At 34.4% G+C, this 23,106-nt stretch overlaps 1 protein-coding gene across 9 annotated transcripts; it reads right to left on the bottom strand.

The window, feature by feature from the left end:
* Positions 1-5,820: 5,820 nt before the first annotated feature.
* Positions 5,821-22,555, bottom strand: LOC149787251 (uncharacterized). Of its 9 annotated transcripts, none has more exons than XM_089977754.1 (9): positions 22,431-22,541; positions 21,548-21,587; positions 20,451-20,633; positions 19,737-19,895; positions 18,174-18,300; positions 17,429-17,521; positions 15,627-15,667; positions 14,285-14,753; positions 5,821-6,746 (listed from the first exon to the last, which is right to left on the bottom strand). In XM_089977754.1, the coding sequence occupies exons 2-9, from the start codon at positions 21,575-21,577 to the stop codon at positions 6,556-6,558; spliced, it is 1,293 nt and encodes a 430-aa protein (XP_089833880.1). In that variant the 5' UTR covers positions 21,578-21,587; positions 22,431-22,541; the 3' UTR covers positions 5,821-6,555. The 9 variants fall into 9 exon arrangements, with proteins under 9 accessions (XP_089833880.1, XP_089833879.1, XP_089833884.1 ...); XM_089977755.1 differs by lacking the exon at positions 5,821-6,746 and adding an exon at positions 12,120-12,815 and having other exon boundaries at positions 22,431-22,546; XM_089977752.1 differs by lacking the exon at positions 5,821-6,746 and adding an exon at positions 12,121-12,842 and having other exon boundaries at positions 22,438-22,555.
* Positions 22,556-23,106: the final 551 nt, after the last annotated feature.

Here is a 23,106-nt window from a genome sequence, read left to right as displayed (position 1 = left end):
GAACATACTTCCTAGACCCTAGCACTAGACGTATAAGCGTCCAAGACCCTAGCACTAGACATATATACTTCATAGACCCTAACACCAGATGTATATGCATCCTAGACCCTAGCACCAGACGTATAAGTGTCCAAGACCCTAGCACCAGATGAACATACTTCCTAGACCCTAGCACCAGACGTATATGCATCCTAGCACCAGATGAACATAATTCCTAGACCCTAGCACCTGACGTATAAGCGTCCACGACCCTAGCACTAGACATATACACTTCATAGACCCTAACACCAGATGTATATGCATCCTAGACCCTAGCACCTGACGTATAAGCGTCCAAGACCCTAGCACTAGACATGTACACTTCATAGACCCTAACACCACACGTATATTCATCAAAGAGCCTAGCACCAGACATATATACTTCCTAGACCCTAGCACCAGATAAACATGCATCGTCGAACCTAGCACCAGATGAACATACTTCCTAGACCCTAGCACCAGACGTATATGCATCCTAGCACCAGATGAACATAATTCCTAGACCCTAGCACCTGACGTATAAGCGTCCAAGACCCTAGCACTAGACATCTACACTTCATAGACCCTAACACCAGATGTATATGCATCCTAGACCCTAGCACCTGACGTATAAGCGTCCAAGACCCTAGCACTAGACATATACACTTCATAGACCCTAACACCAGACGTATATTCATCAAGGAGCCTAGCACCAGACATATATACTTCCTAGACCCTAGCACCAGATAAACATGCATCGTCAAACCTAGCACCAGATGAACATACTTCCTAGACCCTAGCACCAGACATATATACTTCCTAGACCCTAGCACAAGACGTATATGCATCCTAGCACCAGATGAACATAATTCCTAGACCCTAGCACCAGACGTATATGCATCCTAGACCCTAGCACCAGACGTATATGCATCCTAGACCCTAGCACCAGACGTATATGCATCCTAGAACCAAGCACCAGACATACATATTTCATAGATGATAGCACCAGACATATATACTTCCTAGACCCTAGCACCAGACCTATAAGCGTCCAAGACCCTAGCACTAGACATATATACTTCATAGGCCCTAACACCAGACGTATATTCATCAAAGAACCTAGCACCAGACATATATACTTCCTAGACCCTAACACCAGATGTATATGCATCCTAGACCATAGCACCAGATGAACATACTTCCTAGACCCTAGCACTAGACGTATAAGCGTCCAAGACCCTAGCACTAGACATCTACACTTCATAGACCCTAACACCAGATGTATATGCATCCTAGACCCTAGCACCTGACGTATAAGCGTCCAAGACCCTAGCACTAGACATATACACTTCATAGACCCTAACACCAGACGTATATTCATCAAAGAGCCTAGCACCAGACATATATACTTCCTAGACCCTAGCACCAGATAAACATGCATCGTCAAACCTAGCACCAGATGAACATACTTCCTAGACCCTAGCACCAGACATATATACTTCCTAGACCCTAGCACAAGACGTATATGCATCCTAGCACCAGATGAACATAATTCCTAGACCCTAGCACCAGACGTATATGCATCCTAGACCCTAGCACCAGACGTATATGCATCCTAGACCCTAGCACCAGACGTATATGCATCCTAGAACCAAGCACCAGACATACATATTTCATAGATGATAGCACCAGACATATATACTTCCTAGACCCTAGCACCAGACCTATAAGCGTCCAAGACCCTAGCACTAGACATATATACTTCATAGGCCCTAACACCAGACGTATATTCATCAAAGAACCTAGCACCAGACATATATACTTCCTAGACCCTAACACCAGATGTATATGCATCCTAGACCATAGCACCAGATGAACATACTTCCTAGACCCTAGCACTAGACGTATAAGCGTCCAAGACCCTAGCACTAGACATATATACTTCATAGACCCTAACACCAGATGTATATGCATCCTAGACCCTAGCACCAGACGTATAAGTGTCCAAGACCCTAGCACCAGATGAACATACTTCCTAGACCCTAGCACCAGACGTATATGCATCCTAGCACCAGATGAACATAATTCCTAGACCCTAGCACCTGACGTATAAGCGTCCAAGACCCTAGCACTAGACATATACACTTCATAGACCCTAACACCAGATGTATATGCATCCTAGACCCTAGCACCTGACGTATAAGCGTCCAAGACCCTAGCACTAGACATGTACACTTCATAGACCCTAACACCAGACGTATATTCATCAAAGAGCCTAGCACCAGACATATATACTTCCTAGACCCTAGCACCAGATAAACATGCATCGTCAAACCTAGCACCAGATGAACATACTTCCTAGACCCTAGCACCAGACATATATACTTCCTAGACCCTAGCACCAGACGTATATGCATCCTAGAACCAAGAACCAGACATACATATTTCATAGATGATAGCACCAGACATATATACTTCCTAGACCCTAGCACCAGACCTATAAGCGTCCAAGACCCTAGCACTAGACATGTATACTTCATAGGCCCTAACACCAGACGTATATTCATCAAAAAACCTAGCACCAGACATATATACTTCCTAGACCCTAACACCAGATGTATATGCATCCTAGACCATAGGACCAGATGAACATACTTCCTAGACCCTAGCACTAGACGTATAAGCGTCCAAGACCCTAGCACTAGACATATATACTTCATAGACCCTAACACCAGACGTATATGCATCCTAGACCCTAGCACCAGACGTATAAGTGTCCAAGACCCTAGCACCAGATGAACATACTTCCTAGACCCTAGCACCAGACGTATATGCATCCTAGCACCAGATGAACATAATTCCTAGACCCTAGCACCTGACGTATAAGCGTCCAAGACCCTAGCACTAGACATATACACTTCATAGACCCTAATACCAGATGTATGCATCCTAGACCCTAGCACCTGACGTATAAGCGTCCAAGACCCTAGCACCAGATGAACATACTTCCTAGACCATAGCACCAGACGTATATGCATCCTAGAACCAAGCACCAGACGTATATGCATCCTAGCACCAGATGAACATAATTCCTAGACCCTAGCACCTGACGTATAAGCGTCCAAGACCCTAGCACTAGACATATATACTTCATAGACCCTAGCACCAGACGTATATTCATCAAAGAGCCTAGCACCAGACATATATACTTCCTAGACCCTAGCACCAGATAAACATGCATCCTCGAACCTAGCACCAGATGAACATACTTCCTAGACCCTAGCACCAGACATATATACTTCCTAGACCCTAGCACCGGACGTATATGCATACTAGACCCTAGAACCAAATGTATATACTTACTAGACCCTAGTACCAGAAGTATATGCATCCTAGACCTTAGCACCAGAGGTATGTACTTCATAGACCTTATCACCAAAGGTACGTATTTGCTAAACTATAGCACCAGATGTATGTACTAGCAGGACCTTAACACCAGACATGTATTCCTAAGCATTAGTACCATATATATATATATATATATATATATATATATATATATATATATATATATATATATATATATATATATATATATATATACATTCTTATCCCTATCACCAGACTTACATACTTCCTTGACCTTAGCAGCATATGCTTGTGGTTTATAGACCTTAGCACTAAATGGATGTACTTCCTGCACCTTAGAACCCGATGTATCTAGGTCCTGGATGAAGCATATACACTTCAATGACTCTAGCACCGATAAGTATGTAGTTACTAGACTTAAGCACAGGACATAGGTACTTCAACAACTCTAGCACCAGACATATTTTGTTCCTTGACCCGAGTACTGGACATATGCTCTTAGCAGACCTTAGTGCCAGATGTATGTCCCAGACCTTAGCACCAACTGTAACTTCAGATACATTATTTTATTTGTTTAATTTTTATTCATAGTTATAAATTGTATAGAATATAATGTGTATGTGACCTCTGTTAAGAACGCAGATTACATAGGATCTATAAATAGATGATTATATATGTGTTGACAATTATTAATAATACTCTTACATACAATGTTCATGGAAAATGTTTAGTGTTCTGTCACATGGGGTCTATTGTGAAATACAGTTGCAGTAGATGGTGTTTATAAGGAAAGAATTTAGCTATCATATTCATTCTGATTTTGGAGTCAATCTCACTTGTGGTGTTCCTGATCTAAGTCTGCAGATGTGTTTGATGCTGTACTTAGAACTCATTAAAGAGGAAAATTGTTTGGGGGGAATGTTGAGTTGAAATAGTGTTCATTTTGGACTATAATATTATCCTGGAACTGTGATAAGGTTAGGGTTGATGACATTATGGTTCTTGGAGGACCAGTACATTTCTGGCTTTTAAATTTATAAGGAAGTTTTAATTCTTTTTGTACTTTCATAGACCTTTATAAGGATTAATTTGATTCATTTCATAATACTATACTTTCCTCTCACATTTTCATTTTTGAATTTGACAACTGAACTGTTTAAGTTTTACGAAACTTGACGATTTTGCTCCTTTCTGTGTCTAAACACATGGGATGTACACTTCCTGGATATTAGCACCAGATGAAGGTACTTCTTATACATAAGCACCATTGGTATTTACTTCCACTACCTTAGCACAAGACATGTCTACTTACTAGAACTTATCACCAGATGTATGTACTTCCTAGACCTGAGCACAAGAGGTATGTACTTCCTGGACTTTAGAACCACATTTTTGTACTTCCTGGATTTATTAGCACCAGGCTTCCTAGAACTTAGTTCCAAACACATGTACTTCCTAGACCTGAGCAAAAGACATACGTACTTCCTTGACCTGAGCACCGGATGTTATGTGCTTCCTGAATATTATTAGTGCTTCCCTGACTTTAGCAAAAGATGTACTTGCTTCCTGGAACTTACAACCAGATGTATGTGCTTCCTGACCTTAGCGCCAGCTGTATGTACTTCACAGAGTAACACTTGATGTATGTATTTCCTAGACCTTAGCACAAGACACATGTTCTACCTAGACCTTAGCTCTGGGCAGACATTTGCATGTCCTAGACTAATCACCAATATGTGTACTGCCTTGATCTGAGCACCTGAGGTATGTACTTCCTGGATATTAGAATCAGGTTTATGCACTTCCAGGATCTTTGAACAAGACACATTTACTTCCTTGACCAAAGCACCATAAACATTTATTACCATGACCCTAGCACCAGACATATATACTTTTGATAATGTATTCCAAATTGTGGCATACATTTTTCAGAAGTATGCTTGGTAGGTTTGTAGGTGTGTGTGTGTGTGATTTGGATTTTTAATGTAGATTTAACCACTTTTCAGTCATATCGCTATGATGTCTGTAGAGTAGCGGTTCATAGTGACGTCTAGCACTGGGGAATCATGCCGCATGATGTCCCACCCAGTCACATTATCCTGATCCCAGGCTGACCATTCCTAACACTAACCTCTTAATGCTGAGTGCCAAGCGAGGCAGTTGTTAATACCATTTTTATAAGTCTTTGGATATGGCTCTTCCAGGGATCAAACTCATGACTCGAAGCACTAGGCCACTGAAGCAGTCTTGTATGTTTGTAGGAAATGAAACCTTCACATAATTTTTTAATGTCCTTTTTATTACCCCTTTATGTCACGTCGTGAATGAATTTCCCTCAAAAGAGTGGCAAATATTTCCTGAACACAGAAAGAGGAGTGGGGATAGATAGTACTACAGATGAAAATATAATGAATAACAAAAAATTCAAACTGGTTTGTATTTTTTAGATTTTATATATTGTAATTAAATATTTGCAAAACATAAGGTTCATACACTATGACAATACAGCTCTTACAAAACAGAGTTCAGAAGGCAATCACCATAATAAACAAACTTATAGTCTACTGAAATACTGATATCATTAAAACCATTTGTCACATTTACTCATGTAGATAAATTAATCTGGAAAAATACAAGAAAGGGACTGCATGTGCCATGAACAAAGACTAGATTTGACAAAATTACCTTGACAACTATGAAAGGCAAAAGAAATATATAACACTTATATGTTTCATATTTGAATTCTTCTACTAAATTCAATTTCATGCTAACGACTATACAAAGAACAAAAAGTCTAAGAAAAAAAAAATAATGTTAGAACAGATGAAACTGACCACATGCACATTACTGTGTAAACATAGGAAAAGACTGCCATTATACACATCTCTCCAGCAATGATGGCTTTCATAAAACATTACATATACATCATTACAAATTAGATATCTTAACTGAACTATTTTGTACTAAAACATCTGCTTATAACACAAGCACATATGAATCACATATTTTTTTTCTCTATAAAACGCCAAAAGAATTTACCCTAATTTGCAATACAAATCAGTACAGTTTCCTGAGCTAAAAATTTCTCAGTACACATTAAATAATAATCTTTTGAAAGATTATGATCATTGAAAATGTCACTGTTAATCATCATATATTTAACAAAAGTTAAGTATGAGCTTTCATTTCCCTGTTGCAGTTCCATAGAAAGAAACGCAAGCACGCATGAAAATTGTGTGGAGTCATGTATGACAGCGAGGACTTCAACTTCTTCAACTTGGAATTATTTTGTTCCACAATCTGGGTGTTGACATTTTTGAACTTGGGATAAAGTTTTGATTCATATCCCATGGAGCAGCCTGAAATGTACAAATAAAGCTCTAACCTTTTAAAATATAAGAAACAAAAATGTTCATATAAAAGAATATTTGATCAATAAAACTAAAAAATGGTAGTAAATATGCTTATAAATGTACCGAAAGTAGGAAACAGGAAATAATTACCTTAGAAATATAAAATTAAAAGTTGACAAGATTTTCTTAATGGTAAGACAGAGTTTTCAATCAATCAAGGACCATTACTTTTTTAAATGAAAAGTGTAACAAAATGAATAATGATGAGAGTGCTCACCTGGATATCCCATGATGCTCTTTTCTCATGATATTATTGCAAAAAAATTAAACTACATGCAAGTAACTGCAACAATGCTATCACGATGTGAAAAAAATAAAAAACATGTCAAAGTTTATTGTTACCAGTAGTTGCAAACTTAACAGATTTTAACATACAAAATAATGATACATGCAGATTTAATGTTATACAACTTATTTTGAAGATGATGGCAATCTTACCAACTTTTGGAAAGTTTTGGTGTCAACTGTGTGCACTAAAGCAAGTATGAAACTAGTTCTTATAATCAACAACAACATCTCAACTATAACTTCATTCAAAAAAACTGAAAAAACATACGTTGCTTGTAATAGGTCAAGCGACTGAATATGCACAAACATTTGTAGAAATATAATTAAATGATATGCATTTACATAGTGATGCATTTTATAGTTTCCAACCCTAAAAATCATCAATACATGAGCAAAATCAGAATGAAGAACATACAACTGCAATAACATACAGGTAGAAATGCATTACCCGTGTGGTTAAACCAATGCAAAGCATCAACTGCAAACTGTGTCCTTGCAAAGAAAACAGGATCTCTATTGAGACAGTAAGCATGCAAGTTGCAGGCATTGTCATAAATTACTGCCTCTGGAGCAACTGAAACAAAAAGAAAACAAAATAATGAAGCCAATGAAAGACACCTTCATCAACTATAGATCACCATGATCATGATTTTTCACTATTTAATTTATCTTTGTGACTGTGATACCATAATTTCTTATCATAAGTAAACACATATAAATTAATTATATTATTAAAAAAACTAAAGCACACTGTATGTTCAACATAATTAAAGCCTGTTTACTTATAAGTTTGTCCAATTGTAATAAATTTTAATTGTGACTAATGTAATTTAAATGAACTTTAGCTCCTGTGTGTTGAATATATCATCAAATACTCTTAATAAATCATTACAATTTTCAGATACAACACATGCACTACAAAGTCCAACATTATTAAGAAAAGTATTTATCTTAAACATCAAAGATTGAAATCAAAATGTATAATCAGAAAGGCTAAAAACCTTCAAATCTTGTTTTAAGGAATGTGAATGGAATGTTTGGTGACTCCATCGATTTCATGATCTGGTACCCATAGCAAATACCTGAAAAAACCCACAGCATATTAAAAAATGTTGACAGATGATTGTGCAAAATAAAATATGGATAGAAAAAAGAAACTGGGGACATTTATACAACAGAAGCATGTGGTACATATAAATGCTAAAAGACTATCATGTGCCTATTGTGGTGAGACCACTGATCATAGGTACTGTGTTTGAATGATTTTACCATATTAATATCTATAATACTGGCGATGCTAAATTGTTGTTGGTAAGACTCTCTTTATGACTGAAATAACTATTAACAACCTTAATCCTTATCTACAAGGCTGTAATCCAATTACATGGAAAATTATTTACCTCTTGTCAGCAGTACCACTCTGTCAGTTAAATTACTGACAAAATATTCTCACTGCACTGAAGGAAGGTTGAGGGGGCCTAAGTTGTTAGAGGATATGCATTGGAAGCGGGTTTGAAACCAAGCCGAGTCATACCAAAGACATAAAAATGGTACATACAGTCACCTCACTTGGTACTCAGCACTAAGAGGACAGTGTTAGGACTGGTCAGCCTGGTGTCATGATAATGTGACAGGGTGTGATGTCACATGTTTGATGTTTGCAGTATGATGACAAAGTGCTAGACATCACTATAAACTGCCACGCTGTAGACATCAAAGCAATATGACTGACAAATTGTTTAAGCTATGTTAAGAATTCAAATCACACACCCCAATGCACTGAACAAATCTGATATTACTGTATTTCAATATAAAACAGTAAAAATCAAGCATTTTACTATTCATGTAGAACAAATTCAGCAACAATGGATAAACAATCAAAAAATATAATTTTCAAGAACTAAATTTGTAGAATATAAATTTTGTTATTATCACTTAAGCCAATCTCGCATATGATGAGAAATGTCAAGTAAAAGAACTCACTTCAATTTGGTAACAAAATATAACTGTTATTAGAAACAAAGGATAAACATTAACTCATCAATAAATCAAGCACATGACATCATACCATGTTGGCAAAAGACAGTAAATATTCCTGGTAACAGTGTAGGATGCCTTCCATGTTTCTTGCTGCAAAATGGTACCTCCCATTTCTTGCCATCCAATTGATATTTTCCCCTCTTACACACTTCTGGCAGAACTGGATAAAAGGCATCTCTGGATGCAGGTCCCATTGGAAGCCCTGTATCTTGACCCTTGTGATTTGCAAAAGTTGTCTTGACCTTGCAGATTACCTCCCTCAGTGCTGTTTTCAGGAATGAAGGAATATCATCTATAGTTTGCAGCATATCAAAGAGCACAGGACAGTGTTCTTGGAGCACCTTCATTTGTGGCAAAGTTATCTTATCTTGTTCCAATATTTTCTCTAACAAATCAATGAAGGTATAATGAAAAGTGCCACATACTGGGGATGGGCTGGCCAACAGCTTAATCAGTTTTGAATATTCTTCAGGGCATTTGTCAGTGCTTCCTGAGAAAAATGGAAAGATGACATTTTGGTTTAGATTTGTCTGCTACACAAAACATATTTAACATAATAATACATACTTAAATTTTGTCATTAAAGCAAACTTCTTCGTCAGACAGGGTCAACAAAATGGCATCAATTTTGCCACAAACCACTGAAAATGATGTATCACCACTAGTGTCATTCTAATTTTGTTCATTGATATGGATCAAAGCAGTGGAGGCATTAAAAATAAATGTATATTACCTTCTAAAGAGCTAATTTTTATTAAAAACTGGGTACATAGTCTCATCTTCTGTGAATTGCTGGATATATGCTAAACATAAAAAACACTGGCATATACTAAAAAATTCTATGAATATGGGCACAATCAATTCAAATTGAATCCAATAATTTAGTATTCTGGACACAATAAAAATGAGAAATAAATGTGGCATACAAAACTTTAGAAAGTCAGAATGATTTTGTGCCATGTCTTGAATATAAATCGGTGCAGTGAACTTGTAATAAATTGTGTTTTTTAATGAATTGTTGCAAATGTTACAAAACTGTTTGTGATAAATAGTTACTTAAACAAACCTATTTGCCTAACATACTCCATGAATGGAAGCAATGACGGCTGGTGTTTCACAAGCAAGGAGTTCATGGCATCAAAATCCTCTAAATTTCCTTTCACATAGCTGAAAAGCATTTCCCGGGTTGGTTTACTGTCAATGAATACCCTATCCTTGTGACTAGTAGGATGATAAAAACAGAGTCTATGAAAAAATTATTATGTTCAAACCGTAAAATCTGTACAATGACATGTATGCCACTTCATAACATATCAAGATGGCATAAATACCTGTAATTGTAACATTTAATTTGCATACGAATCAGGGCCTAGTCCACTAATAGAATAGATATACATCTGGTTAGCATGCAAGCTTGCTGCACAGGAGATAACTGATCCACACAATGCAAGCAAGATGCAAACATTCCTATACCCAATTTATGAGTAAAAAAAGCCATGATAAATAAATGAAGGGTTGTTGTTGTTGTTGTTGAGTTTAATTATAGTGGCATGCGCACAATTGTGCATGTGCCACTTTTTTCTGACTGCACCGCAGCCTGCTACTTGTTCCTGGGGAAGGGAATGGTGCCACCTCCCCCAGGCTTTTATGGATTCAAGGAACCCTGATAGTTTGGTCTCAATATGTGGGTCCATAAAGGTCCCTTACAGTTGAATGGTTGGCTGTCATTAGCTAGAAGTAGCGCTTGGGAACGGTCTTGCTTGCTTTACATTGCTGGTTTCTTGTTGCATTTGCCTGGTGTTTCTTGTGATTTATTTTTGCGATTTTTTTCTTTTTTTTCAAAATGTTCTTAAAAAAGGGGGGGGGGGAGATGTTCTATGCTGCTTATAGAGGTTGTTAGTAGAAATCATGTATCAAGAGAGATTTTCAAGATCATGGTATTAATAGTTGAGGTGTTTAGGGCGTGCTTCCTACGTTATGTTATGAAGGGTCAAAATGACCCCAAAATATTATGCAGTTCATATAACTAAGTTCAGAGATGTCGCAGGAAAGAAAAAGACATATCTAATTATAATTTTTAACTTTGTTCATACATTTAAATCATTTATGTATAAACATAATTATAAGCTGTATATGTCATAAAAAGGAAATACTTGTGCACAGACAATTAAGAAAACAAATAAAAATAATTGTGAACTTTCTGTGGATCTGGAATCTGCTTTTCAGAGACACTTCTCATTCCAATATATAACATTCTGAGGGGAAATAGATCCTTTGCATTTTTGTTATGGCACTTTTATCATATTAATGGCTATACTGTGTAGAGGATATACAGTAGCAAAACAAATTTAGTAAGGACATACAGATGCTTCAAACCCAGGGTGGTCTGGGCAGGTAACGAAACATGACCCTTGTATTACAAAAACCAAATTCTAAAAACTGACCTACTATGGTTCTCTATTTATACAGTGATAATGTCTGCAGCTAATGAGATCTAAGATGGTTATACTGATTGATGAATAACAGGAATGATGAAAAATATACCTGTTCAATATTTTATTTCTTGTCAATACTGTTGTAACAACCTACTATAAATAAGCTAAATAAGAGGCTGTGATATTTGTTAGGTGTTTTGTTTTAAAATGATCAACATTATACATCCCAACAAGATACTTAAGTTTTCTCCAACTATGTCATACTCATCTGCCAGATAAAATGGGCCCATTATCTTCTAGGTAACCATCATTGGCCGCAGCATGAACCTTTCTGTAAGCCAGTGAGGTGCCGTCACATATTAAAACATTTGGTGTTCTCCTACACATGTCATTCATGCATATGAAGCCATCTTCATAGTTGACATCTAATAGACCAAGAAATGAAAACCAACTCAATCGAAAGTAGGTGTATGGAAACATTTTATGAAAGTCAACATTTCCAGCATCCTGCTGATGCAAAGCCCACACACTGTAAAATGCATACATGGTGCACCTGAAGAAAAAAGTTTTGAGTAAGTAAATATTACAAATTCAGGAAACAACATTCTTAATTAAGTGTGCAACAAACATGAATGAATTCATACAAATTCTTAGGTAGCAATTAGAAATTAATAATCAATAATTAAGTATTAATTAATAATAATAATCTTAAACAAAAATATTTATAAATCAGGATCAACAATTTAAAATGTGAGCATTATTCCATCATGCTTGGAAATATATTACAACTGGGTTATAGTATAATGCCCAGAATTCAAAACAGTAAATTAAAAAAAAGAAAATCCAAATATACAATTATTTCCTTATAATTTATATATAGGTGATTGCATAAATACATATTTTATATGCTGTCTTGAAAGATGAGCAGTAAATAAATATTAAGACTCAATGTCCTTGAGTAAAAATCTATTTTTGTCTGATATAGCAGTGTTTAATGAAAGAAAATAGAATAGATTCCTTAATACCATGCCAGCACCAATAGTGTCAAAGTACATATGTACCTAATTTGCCAATAAAATGGATAGGAATGCCTCAAATATAAAAAATATTGATAATTTTTGACCCAGCAATATATACCTAGAATAAATAAACTGGAACATGAAATCTCTCAACACATCATAATGTACAAAGAAACGTTCCATATTGAGTACACATTCCGTTTGCCCATCATACTGAAGCTTTCCATCACAATCTGGAATTGAGCACAATCTAAAAAAGCCTGAAAACAAAAAAAAAAAAGAAACAAAAAAAAAAGAATGAAAAAGTGAATGAAGTTAAAGTCAATGTGATATAAGATAAAAATAACAGTCAAGTGATGTAACTACAGTGGTAGCAGGTACAGTCAAGCTGTGGGACCCAGTCGACCTGGGGGCATGGCCCAACCAGGAAAAAAATAATTGACAGTAAAGGGGTGGACCAGTACAAAAAAAGATACCTGTGGGGCCCATTGTGAGGTAGTTACAACACTGGAACTGTCTCTATTGCCCAATTGTGGTTTAAAGTTAAAATTAATAACATCATCTGATAATAAATGACCACATAAAACAAAGCTACAGTTAGCACAATATCAACATCTTGATTTCTGAAAATGACTACGCAATTCAGCATTCAGAATTTCCAAACACATACACTCAGTTTTTGTTACAATAATCAAATTATTTCTATGTAATTTGGTTCTAACTAATTGGTGCTATTATAGAACAGCCTTAGAACAGCTATCTTACATGTCACATTTTCAAACAAGCATTGTCAAGTTAGAATATGGAATTTGAACACTGCTTTTCATTTCATATTCAATGTGAGTTTTTTGTAGCATTTATTTTTCAAAGCTGTTCACACAAGCCTACAGACAAGATATTTTCACCATGAAGAAAATAATACTGAAACATAGGAGGTTATTCTGTTGTAAACATGATGCAAAGGAGAGTTTATTATATTCGGAATATCTGGATCTTGTTCACAGAAGTGGATCTATTGAAATAATATTAATACTATTCAATCAGGGTGGTACTGTTATTATCAAAAGGTGCCATCATTAACTTTATTGCAAGATGATTTTTTTTTAAAATCCCTAAACTTCCAAACGCGATTCAATGAAAGGAGATTGATTTTTAATTCTATTTTGAAAGGTCATCTATGATCATTATATTCTTCCATGCAAACAACACAATCCATAGGCATAATTGCATAGAATAAGATTTGAGGTGTGTTGACGACAAAAACCAGCATCAAGGATGTGCTTGCAATTTACAAATATTTGAAAGAATGGTTCCTGAATGGTCATTCTATAAAACCAACTGGCAGATGCACACTGTTTATATAAATGAGACTATACTGTTATGATTGTGAATGTAAAACCAATTCACATGGAATAAAACCTGTAGTTTTAAAGAAAAAGATAAATGATTCACAATTCATGATTTTACTGATCCTTCCATTATTCTTAGAAGAGAGTATTTTTGTAATTTGAGTTGCTTAACTAATAATTCAATTCAAACAGAATGTCCATCAACTTTGATGTGTCCTGATAATATTTTATGTGCAGTATTTTCCTTAGGTATATAAGCAATTTTTATACATGATATTGAAGCTGTAAAATAAAATATACAAGTAACAGTTACACATCTGAATGACAATTAATTACCTTTAGTTAATACTTACACTGTACTTGCATACAACCATATCTTGTGAAGAGTGTGGACTGCTTAATTTCAGCTACGCACTCATTATGGAGTTGACCACTGCATTTAGGGCAATGTAAATCTAATGGTATGGCTTGAAGGATACCAGCAGCTGCAGGAAATAAATTCTTTGGATTTTGCCATAGTTTTGTTTTCATGTTTTCATCTGGGTTAAATGGAATTTTCTTACTAGATACTACTTTTAGCATGTACTGGCTGTACTCTGGTTTATACGCCAACAATTCAAGTATACGATCCACACTATCTGGCATGTCTTTGTCCAAACTGTCGGTAATAAGGTTCTCCACCCTGTGCACATGTAGACATATTTTTTTACACTGAAGGCAGAACAGTGACTTGTTTCTAACTGTTATTACAGCATAACCATGTAACGGTACATGAACTGCAAAACAGTTTGGAGCAAAAAAAATCTCTTGTATAGCTGCACACTGTAAATATATGATTAAATAAGTAATAGATATATTTGAATTTCAGCTGAAAAACTGCAGCAAAACAGAGACATGTAAAAGACATTTACTGTTCATTGATTATTTGGAAATACTACATCAGATAGCATGTGCTCAATATGGAATTCAAAATGAAATAATACAATATGTGATGATGTTGAGTTCACACTGAGTCATTGATAATTTGTCAAGTAGTATGATTATAATGTCAAAGAAATCATTTTATATCATTGTTTCTTAATAATGACAATAATTTATTCATTCATTACATGCCTACTATTATCCATGCTAATACAACATAATAAATTGAAAATATGTAACATGTGTAATAATCTCAAGGCATACAAATGAAATGTCATGCAATGGAAAGCATAATGACCAAGGTATCATTCAAATAGATGCCACCAAACTATTTTGTATTCAGGTTAAATTATATCATTAACAATATGTAAAGATTTAAGTCAAAACAGATTATTTGTTTTTCATAATGGTCTTTGGAATATGAATAACTGTTACCAATGTTATAGTAAATAAAGCATGAAACTCTCTTAATTGGTGTGTAAAATGTAAAATTGAGTCTTAAGCTCAAATGATGCACCATGTCATGAAAATAGCAAATGGTGAAGTTTCAGTTAATGCTGCAGCATGTAAGTACCTGCAGCAAAATACCTTATGAAACTGTGACAATGGAACACAAGCATAATGATTTAAAACCTAGTCAGGAAACAAAGAAAACAAATAATATGACAGGTCAAAGAAACATGTACCAAAAATAGTATATAAAATGACTGCAGACACATATGAAATAATGACACAAATTATAATTAGCAATTTAATTGAATGTAGAATACTTACATCAGATTCCCTGAAGGATTGCTCAAAGTAAGCATGGTCATCTGAAAGCATATATAGAGAATGTTACAAAAGTATAAGTGTCAAATAAGAAGTTATCAAATGATTTGAAAAGTTTCAATCTTTTGTGAGTATAGGCAAGCTAGAGATTGAAACTGTTCAATAATATTCATAAATTTCAACTGAAACAAAAAAAAACATAAGGGTTTATGTTATAATAGTCTGTAATTACTGAATTTTCCATGCAGAATAATTGTGATAATTCACTGGAGCCAACTGCAATTATTTCACTGCCAAGTCGATAAGAAGATAAACTCAAAATTCAAAGTTGTTCTTAGATACATACATGGCCAAGTGGTATTGATGGATGCCTTATGTCCACATACAAAGTTAAAATCCAACACCATAACTGCTTATATTTTCTGTGCCAATAGTCACAAACCACAGCCAAACATAAACAAGAAACCATGCACATCATGTAATATCCAGTAAAAAGCCTTTGTACCATAATAAACCTTGCTAGTCAATATGTTTGATTAAAAATGAAAAAGAAACTTTGCTTGCTATGAGTGAATAAGTTATATTTCATCTCATGGGCGAAAAATTTAAGTAAAATATATAGATTATTCAAAATTTCAAGCTAATTTCTTCTACACATTTGTGACATGATGAAAAATCAGTTTCGTAAAACGACTGATGTAATACACAAAAGCCAGACATTGCATCTGTGCTGTACATAATATTGTGATGTCATCTGTGACATCATGGGGTGTTATGAGACATATTGCAGATACAAAGATTAGGACATAATACTAAATAATATGATACTCATGTAATAATTAAATAGACTGTAAAACATAGCTGTAAAATGAGTACTAAATGACAATGGCTAGGATATACTCAAAGAGCTTCTTTCAGAAACATGCCATGAAATGTTAGTTTTTCAACAGCATAATTTACAATAGTTCATTCAATGTTGATAACAAAGCAGGTAGCAAGACCAAGGGCTCAGAACTCTAAAAAAACAGCATCATAATTGGTTAGTATGTGACAAAACATAATGCACAATTGGTAAACTCAATTAACATATTTTGGACATTGATCTTTCTGATGACTGCAAAGAAGTTATTACAGCTTTCTCTCAATCTGTTAGAGTATAATATTTTAACACTGATGTAAAGAAGTTAATGAACAAAAATGAATAATGTTATAGATAGCATCCATTAATGAAAAAAGGGAAACATTTGTGACTACCTGTGAAAAGATTAACAAATTATGTACTCTTGATCACTTTCATAGAATAAATGCATGAACATAAAATACACATGAGGAATATAATCTGAAGTATATTTATTTGCAGAAAAAGACAATATGAAACATTGTAATGAACCATGAATACAAGATATTAGACAAACAAGAAAATTATTTTACATTTATTAAGGCTGGTATAATAGTGAGGTAAAGAATAATAGACAACATATGCAGTTTTAATCTTTGTATATGGAACTTTCTTTGCTGTTTTCATTTTGTTATGGGGTTTAATCCCATTTTTTGGCACATGATAGGCTATGGCGGCCAGTATAACTGCTGAAGGAAGAACCTGGAGAACACATGGAAGATTCAACAACCACTGAGAAGCTACTTAGAAACTTTCTCATGTGCCTGTTGGCCAAGCCCGAGACTCAAACCCACACATAAAGAGGTGAGATGACGGTGATCCGTAACAGTGAGTGCTTTAGACCACTTTGCCACTCAGGGTTCCAGAACCTTCTTTACAGTTTCAGAAAAAGTTTACTATTAATTACCTTCTGTGCTTAAACTTGTATAAACTGGTTGTTCATTAAACACAGCTCTAAAAGCATTGATATGGATGCAGGGTGGATGCAAAGAATCTATATCTGAAAGTAATAAATCTAATGGTTGGAAAAAAGTCCTAACACAATGCATGTAATGAATTTAAAGAATTGGACTTAATTCAATATCTTAACATGTTACAGCTCATGATAACAGAATGAGAATTCTTCATCTGTGTTTTTTTTTAACAAGTCATTATCCTTATATAAGCTTGACGTAATAAACAAAGCAAAAATATTGTACAATGCTAAAATCCTCAAAAGACTCAGTATTACCTAAGTATTAGATTTATTAACTAATTAATTTATGGTATGTTCATGAATAAAATTGTAAGAAATTGAATTTATGTATCTACTAGTACTGATAGTTTCTTTGTAGGCAGAACAAAATTAAATGTATTACATTATGTTAATAAATGCAACAATAATTACAAATGCTTAAAAGTATCTTATATCTTATATTTAATGAATTATATTGTGGTGATTCAAATAAGGTTTATTGTAACATTTAATTCCACATTGTTTACTTTAGTAAAAATCATTTTATCAGTACTGGATGAAAAAAAAAAAAAATATATATATATATATATATATATATATATATATATATATATATATATATATATATATATATATATATATATATAAGAAAACTTTACTTATAAGAATATTCTGAGATATGAGGGAAGTTCTGCACCTTGTCTGGAATGACCACGATGTAAAAGGTTGCAAAAAGAAACCCGTCCCAAGTCACAGCTGCAGGTTAACAAAACTTCTTCATTACATGTATCTTGACAGATGTTGATCAATACTGGCAGAGACCTCTATGGATAAAGATTTAATAGTAATCATGGAAGCTCATAATAGCATAATTAATCTTTTCAATAATAGTACATACTTTTATGGACTTTATTTATATGTGTATTTAACTTGTAATCTACACAAGTTTCATACCAGATTTGCATTTGTTTTTTCGCATCATAAAAGATTGAGTCATTTAACCCATTCTTGTTGACAGGTGTCACTCTGTGTTGCCGTTTTGTGTTCAACACCATCTCTCTGTTCAAGATAGGACACACATGGCTGCCAGTACAACTGATGGAGGAAGAATTTAAGAAAACCCAGTAAGAACCACCAGCCAAGAGAAAGTAGTGTCATCTTTCTCACATAATCACACAGATTGAGCACAATACTCAAAACCACGCAGAGAGGTGACAAAATAGTGGTCTGTAAAGGTGAGCACTTAAGACCACTTGGTCACCTGGGGACCCTGTCACAAATGCAGTACCAAACCTGACTAAATTCTAATTATTTAAAAAAACAATTGTTCAAATCTAATAAAACTATTTCAAAATTAAAAATAAAGAAGCTTTATCCAACAACAATGAACAATCTACATCATACAATAAACCTTAATAACTCATTCTGTAAACAGTAAATTGGGTAGAAATAACTTAAGTAACTTTTCTGCCAAATATTACAATGTACCTTCAAGTATATGTACATATAAATTTGTCACTGTGTAAAAATCAACTGTTGCATTCCATAATCATGGTGGCAATTACAAGCATTATAAGAGCTTCATGAAATCATCAATTGGTGCAGAAAATGAACAAGTTATAAAATATGTCCTTCACTTGAAATCAGAATGAAAAATGAACCTATAAATGTACTTAAAACAACCTGAATACAGATCATCAGGTTGTCCCTTTTGAAAAAAATGTATAAAGGAAGCACATAGTGAGGCAGTTTGAGCATGATAGTTTCACACTGAAGGGCCAAATTGTTCTGTGGTTTGGCAAAAAAATGCAATCCACTGCATTATTGCTTATCTTCTCTAACAAAAATCCATGCATTTAAGTAAAGTTTAATGGCATTATATATGAGAATAAATCAGTGTATATAACATACATCTTGAATATTTGTTTTAAAAACAGGAAGGGCACTGCTACATGTCAATCACAGTCATATACACCAAAATTTCTGTTGAAATCAACCACCATTAAATACCTACCTATCACATGTTGCCGTAATTTTTGCATTCCATAAATTGATTACTTAAGACAGATTTAATTGAAAACATTTTGTATTTCACCTTGTACATAAGCAATTTAATTATCAGTACAGCTGGGTACACTATAATAAGGTCCCTCTAATTTATTACATAATTTATTAACAGAGACAACACTGATAATAGTATTACAAAAGAACTATTTCTAGAACAATGAAATGCAACCAATATTCTAGGAGTAAAACCTACTTGTAGAGTCTTCTTACTATCATCCCATCCAGCCACTGCAAAAACCTTCATTCTCTCATCCAATTCTTGATAGGCATGCTCATGTTTCAATGTGTGCCTGTAAAGCCATCCTTCATCCTCATCATCTGGTGTAATAGGAATGTCTCCTAAGATAAAGGTCTGGAAATGATTTGCAAGTGTTACATATAAATTTGATTAAACAAAGCATATGGCTCAAGCATGTAAAGGATAAAATGATGAATAAACAAATATTTGGAAACATAATTCTGTGTGTCCATTGGACAGGGATGCCTTACACTCACCTCTATTTTGAATATTTATAAAGAAAAGAAAATCATGTGAGACAAGGAAACAACATGTAACAAGTTCAGATGAACTTAACAATTAATGACTGCAACATTTCTGAGCAATTGTTGTTGTTTTTGTAGCTGTTTTAGGGTTTAATGCCATTTTTCAGCACAATATAGGCTATACATGGCAGCCAGTATAACTGGTGGAGGAAGAACTCTGGAAAACCCAGGGAAGAACCACCAACCCATGAGAAGCTACTGGCAGGCTTTCCCACGTACCCACTCTAGCCAAACCTTGGACTCAAACCCACGCAGACAGAGGTGAGACGGCAGTGATCTGTATTGGTGAGCGCTTTAGACCACTGGGGGCCCCCTTCTGAGCAACTAAACAATAGATGAGATATATATATATATATATATATACCTGTGACGGTTCCAATATGGCTGATATTTCTGAACTGTTTGTTCTAGTTGCATGTGGAGATATTGTCTCCCTCTTAACATGACGTCTCCTCCTCAATGGAATTTTATCAAGGTCGTATGGTACGGTGCCGTCAAGAGAGATAGGATCTCTGTACCACTCTGTTCTACATTTGTATTGTACAGGCTAAAAATGAAACAAATTTATAATGCATATTATCTGTCAAAACAGAATCTTCATAGAGGTACTCAGCTTTTATTAACTGAAAGTCACATTTGTATTTGTTCATTAAGTTGTATAGTTTATGTGCCATTCAAAATTTAATCTTATGCTGCGATCTCAGACTATTTTTCACTAAAAGAATAAAATACTGTATGGCTAAAGACCAGAAATGAAAATAGAAAGTTCACACCGGCATAATGATCACCCACCTTAACGATAATCATTTCATTTTCAGCCAGTGTCTGATTTGCCTTATCCAGCAAAATAAATTTCAACAATGTTGACATAAAGACATATTCTACAGTAATTACTTAATGAACAAAAATGTAACCATAACTATAGGAAAGTTTTGGAAAAGGGAAAACATTATTGCTGATCAGTGCATTATATTTTGTTTTCAATTATTTTAAAAAAATTATACATAGAAAAACCATGTTATAAATATATGAATGTATCATCACCAACTAATTTACAAATTGTTTTCAGCACCCTACAGCTCTTTTAGTGAGTGATTTTACCCAGCCTACCTGACAATCCATTCTTTAATGAATTCTTTACTGAAAGTCTCTCTCAAAACAAAAAAACTCTACTGCAATCCTATGTTCTAGTATGTCAAGAACATGATACCCATACATATACTAACCTATTTTTAAAATAAATCCCATGCAACAACTTTTGAACAATAAAATATGTTACAAGTTGTTATAAATAGAATGTTCATGGAACTGACAAAATGATCAGGGTTGTAAAAATGCAGCAAAAATCATTACTTTTTCTCAAAGGATGAATTTTAATGGCATGAATTTATAATGAGACACTAGACAGACTTGGCCTATATACTAATTAAAATTGAACATGAAGTATTAAAACAAACTTACCTTGGAACACTTGTCTGCACTAGTAGACATTTTCAGGAATCTGACAAAGCAAAAATATGAAATATTCACATAATAGTTGTCCAATTCTACTTAATTTTGTCATTTCAGCTGAGTTTGCGTACCTAATATAAATTTTAATACAAAATGAATGAAGTTAGTAAAGAAATTTTAAATAATCAGATGCTCTCAAAAATTCAATTTATTCAGCTGTTCATATATTTCTTTTTGAGAGAGAAAATGGTCTGTATAAGGGCACATAGACCACATCGTACAATCGGAAAGGCCTTGTGTTAGAATGTTTGATATCAATTATGATGAAATGGTGCAAAAATCTGAGAAGTTGTGCATTATATTTTATGTGGATTAGCATCACATTTGTAAAACGTTTTTTTTTTTATATAGCAAAATTTATACTGGGCATGTATGTGTTCAAGACTGATTATTTCGGTAACGTGTAAATTTTTAGAATTTGGTTCTACATGCATTTAAATTTAAGTTATTCGCTTCAGTGGAACCTAAATACATCTATATTCCTTTCAAAGATCAATATTTACATGCGCCAAGTACACGGGTCAAAATATATACTAAAGTATATTTTTGGACGGTATCAACCTGAAGGTGTGATACAATACAATCCGGATTGAATGTCGTACGCTGTAATGTCACAATCTGTGCCTGTCATAAAACAAATTCCTACTACCCTATTTTGTGATGATTAAATAAGACCCGTTGTTTTGTGTTGCCTATTTCGGTCACAATTGTAACAGACGACAGCGATATATAAGTTTAATCTGTCAGTTTCTTGATGACAGTTAAGGTGCAGACCAGTAAATAATCTGGACTGGCAAGACTTTAGTTGAAACAATTATCGTCGTTATTTTACCTCTTACTTTTCTATATATTTTTTTCCTCAGCGTCTTGTGATTCAGCGGCTTTGCCAGTCAACAACATCCTGCGAACGAGCCAATGAGAATCCAGTGCTTTGTCCGGTGCTTGTATTGGGATTTGTTTAATAATATACCTCATAATAGAAAGGAAATGTATATGCTGCTAACGTCTGATTGGAGTGGGATCTTGGATTATGACAAAATTAAATGTATGCTATGATGATACAGTAGGGTGGGGAAATGTATTTGGTACCCAAAGTGATAGACTTTGGATGACCGAAATTATGCACGCAATATCTTTTGATTTACCAAATGTTTCCAAAGATACTTAATGTAGAACTTTAAATGTATGCTGACGCTAAAATTGTTTTTTTTTTTCTTCATAGTAATACGAGGACTCCACAAGTTCAATTTTTACAAGACTGTCGCTTGCACACAAACTTATATAATCTTCATTCACTTTTACACCAAGATCCAAAATGTTCTGCTATACCGACCGATATTACTTCAGATATGTATGAGGGTTTGTGGACGGAAAACCCCGGATGGGGTCCCACAGAAAATTCGGCCGAATGTTTATGTATTTTAATCGTTTATTTCGGACAAGTTTGACCTCCTAATGGCTACGAAACTTTCTCTTGAAAACATTCATGTTGTTTCGCGCTCACTTTG

The sequence above is a fragment of the Sinohyriopsis cumingii genome, chromosome 12, assembly GCF_028554795.1.
Source record: "Sinohyriopsis cumingii isolate HCF-2022 chromosome 12, ASM2855479v2, whole genome shotgun sequence".
NCBI classification, from domain to species: Eukaryota; Metazoa; Mollusca; class Bivalvia; order Unionida; family Unionidae; genus Sinohyriopsis; species Sinohyriopsis cumingii.
This window is presented reverse-complemented; position numbering and strand designations above follow the sequence as displayed.